This window comes from Mus pahari, chromosome X (genome assembly GCF_900095145.1).
Source record: "Mus pahari chromosome X, PAHARI_EIJ_v1.1, whole genome shotgun sequence".
In the NCBI taxonomy this organism is placed as follows: domain Eukaryota; kingdom Metazoa; phylum Chordata; class Mammalia; order Rodentia; family Muridae; genus Mus; species Mus pahari.
In genome coordinates, this window is record NC_034613.1 from 50,672,631 (window position 1) to 50,676,669 (window position 4,039).

General features: G+C 37.5%; 1 protein-coding gene across 1 annotated transcript in view; it reads left to right on the forward strand.

The window, feature by feature from the left end:
• Window positions 1–1,462: 1,462 nt before the first annotated feature.
• Window positions 1,463–4,039, forward strand: part of F9 (coagulation factor IX) — a 34,398-nt gene continuing 31,821 nt past the window's right edge. The window contains exon 1 of the mRNA XM_021188599.2: window positions 1,463–1,632. Coding sequence (XP_021044258.1) covers window positions 1,566–1,632 — 67 coding nt within the window. The 5' untranslated portion in view covers window positions 1,463–1,565. The remainder of the gene's footprint in view (window positions 1,633–4,039) is intronic.

Genomic DNA, 4,039 nt, shown 5'->3' on the forward strand with positions numbered 1-4,039 from the left:
GACCAGGGAGCACACAAAATATATAAAATAAGAAAAAAAAGAGTTCTGGATGTACTTTACACTTACTTAAAAATAGTCAAGGAAGTAAATTTGGTATTAGGTGTATCTTATCACAATTTTAAAATGTTATAGAAGAAATCGTCACAGAAACCTGTTCAACCAATTCTTGCTATATTTAATTCATCCTATACCCTTCTTTTCATGTCTAAAGAAAACAAGACAGTGTTGGAATAGCAACCAGACTCTCTTCCTCTGCATAGACCCAGTGCTCAGAATGACTGTCTACTCCATAAGCTCCCTTGGGCATTTTTTGTTTTAGTATTACATATGTGTTTCCAGTAAAGACCTTTAGTAAGCAGTACCAGGTTAAGTTAATAAAACTTGGGAGTCAGGAACAGTTTTAGAATAGAAGGATGGTAACTCTGAGTCACTGTTACCCTAACTCTAGAGAATCCTTCAGATGTGAAAAAAATAAGTTTCAGAGTTGTGCCTACTTTTAAATCCTAGAGCAAAAATATATGTGAACCCATAGAAAGTTGGGAAAATATGATTAACTAGTAGTTGATGATATAGAAGTAGACTAAGTTCATTAACTAATAAGACACAAATTGTCCTTAATCCTAAGGGAATTGGAATTCTGATTCATAATTGGAGCAAAATTAGATACAAGCAAGGTATCATTTTTTTTGCTTATCCCATTAGCAAGGACAAAAACATTGACAAAGACATGGGAAAAAAGCCATTTTATTTTTCTATTCCATTTATTTTTCCATTTATTATTTATCCAAATACACATAGCAATAACAAAATACCGACAATAAATAATATCCATTAGGAGCTTTCAGAGTATTAAGACATCTTATTTATTAAACCTTCAATGATAAAATAGGCACAGTAGAGGTACTGTATACTATTCCCACTTACAGATGAAGAAACTGAGGTTTTTTTCAGGTTAAATTAATGGTGAATAATTTTTAAAATATGAGGAGTCACATGCTAATGCATACTATTCCAAGCATATATATACAATTAACATAAAAATAAAAGGATTCGCTTGTTATCTTTAAACTCTATATTATTGGTCTGTGATGAAGATAAACTGAGTTCCTACAGATAAACTTTCCTGGCAGCACAAATGTAGCTCTGCCCCAGTGGCAGCAGCCCATGAAGCCAGAGTGCACTTTTTTTTAATTAGATATTTTCTTTATTTACATTTCAAATGTTATCCCCTTTCTTGGTTTCCCCTCCGAAAACCCCCTATCAGATCCCTCCTCCCGCTGCTCACCCACCCACCCACTCCTGCCTCCCTGCCCTGTCATTCCCATACACTGGGGCATTGAGCCCTCACAGGACCAAGAGCCTCAGAGTGTACTTTAACGATGAGCCCTGACCATTCTCTTCACTTGACCCAAGAAACAACTGGAAATAGCCCAACGACACACCGAGAGAGATGGACAACAATTTCCCAGAAGTATGTCCCATTCAGCTTGTACTTTGGAACGATTGATTAGCCCTGACACTTGCACAATCTCCTAACAAAGGTCACGCAGAACCTGAACACTGTCATGGCAGAATCCCCGGCTCTCATCAGCATCTTCCTTTTGGGCTATCTACTCAGTACCGAATGTGCAGGTTTGTTTCTTTTTCAATGCTACGCTTAATATGCTTCTCCTTTAAAAACAGAAATATGTAGAACTACCTTTATCAAGTAAAGCAAGATTTCGTGATTTGACAGCTATAGTTTCTATTGTAGCAGGAAGCATGTCAGCCAGGAACTCTGGCTCTGCGGTAACTTCAGTTTTAATATTTGAAAAAAACGAACTACATCTACAGTGCTTGTGGTGTACTTTTATTTAATAGATACAGTTATTCTTATGATTTGACAATATAATTCCTCTTAAAATTTATGTGTCCTTGGTTTTTAAAAAAATAAAAATCGGAAAATGTCTTAACAAAGAAATTGCATAATAAGCAGGAAAACATGTTATTTTAGGATTTTAGACTCATCACCTTGAAATAAAAAGGAAAAACATCAAAACCACAATGGTTAATTTACATAAAAAGTCTTTCTTGAACCTACATGTGTTCCAGTGTTTTAGAACTAGATGATAAGGCATAGTTATAATGTTTAAACATATATTTATAGTTTAATTCCTCAGCTAAAATTGGAAGATTACACTTTTGTTACTAAGTTGCTGTCATGAAAGCTTTTACATAGATGGAAATAAATCAGCTCATTTGTCATACATCTCAGAGCTAATGTTTATAGAACCATAATACTCAGAGACCTCCCTAGGGGACAAAAGTAAGTATACAAATGGCCAGAAAGAGGAGTAGCTTAGTTCATGCAAAGTACAGCATATCAGGGTTTCATTTGGTTTCTTTTTTGCAACAACAGTGGTGTTACTCCCCGGGGAAAGCCACACAGGAAGATCTTACTGGATTTAGAAAAACAGCCCGCTCACCCCAGATGCATTTATCACACTCACTAGTCAACCTACTAAAATCAAGCAAGTGACAATGCCAGGATCAGGGGTGCCAACCCTGAACATCCCCAGAAAACAGGCTGGTCTCCTGGTTCCCACTCCAGACATGATGTCAACTGTGGAATCAGACTTAAAAGCTGAAATGATGACATGAGAATGCAAAGGTTAAACTGCACTAGTAAAGTGGGTAGAGATGAAAAATACATGTTGGAAAACTCATTATGTGGACCATAAAGGCAGGTCATTCAACCTATTGCATTGGATTGACCTATGTGAGAACAAAAGATCCAAGCACTCTCTTATAAAGATCCAAGCACGTCTTAGTGGTGAGGTAATCTCCGATGTAAAATGATAGAAAAAAAAATCACGATTTCAGAGCTGGGGCAATAATGACTAAAGATAATCCTCAAGGGGAGTTAAATATATGATCCTCAGACACTACTGAGGATAAAAGCAACAAGATTTTGAGTCAATTTGGTCAGGGAACCAGGGAAATGTCCCTGGCTGGGGGAGTGGGGCTAGGTATTCATGTAGCACACTCTTCTGTTAAATGATCCTGGGCTTTAGAACAGAGAGGCCACATGTTCATAACTACTGCCTTATTGTGACAATTTAGAATTTGGGGATCAAAATTAGTCTGTGAAATGAATTTGGGCTTACAATGTATACAAATCTGTCTTTCATGCATGCATTTGGATATTAGTACATACTGTTGTGGTTCATAGTACTGTGAGAAGGTACTGTGGCAGAGATAAATGGGTTCATAGGAAGGGATAAGGTATGTACCGCATGCTTAGGAAGTACAAAAGAAGGAACATAATGGATGTAAAATCTCCTGAAAGATACAGTGTTTGGAGCAAGATCTCAAGAGATGAATAGTTGCTCAGTACCCTTAAATGTCTGATCCAGGGGCCAATGGGATGGCTCAGTGGGTAAAACTGCTTTCCACCAAGCCTAACAACCTGAGTTTGATCCCGAGGATCTATACAGTGAATAAGAGACCTGACTTCCAGGATTGTCATTTAATCCCCACATGTATGAGAATACTCACAATGCATGTATGCATAAATACATATGGATGTATATACATGTTTGTGTATATGTAAAGATATATACATATTCTTAGGGTTTATGTTTTAAACACCATGACCATAAGTAACTTGGGAAGAAAAGGTTTATTTCAGCTGGGAGAAGTCAGAGAGGGAACTGAAACCAGACAAGAACCTGGAGGCAGAAGCAGATGTAGAAGCCATGGAGAAATGCTGCTTACTGTCTTCCTACTCAAGGCTCACTCTGACTGCTTTCCTACACAACTCGAAACCAAGATAATCAGCTTATGGGTAACACATCCAAAAGTGATCTTGGCCCTCCCACATCAATCATCATTCAAGAATACACTCCACAGTTTTTCTCACAGGCCAGTTTGGTGATGGCATATTTCAAATTGAGGTTCCTCTTCCAAAAATGACTCTAGCTTGTGTCAAATTGACATAAAAGTTAGCCAGAACACACACATACACACACACACACACACACACACACACACACACACA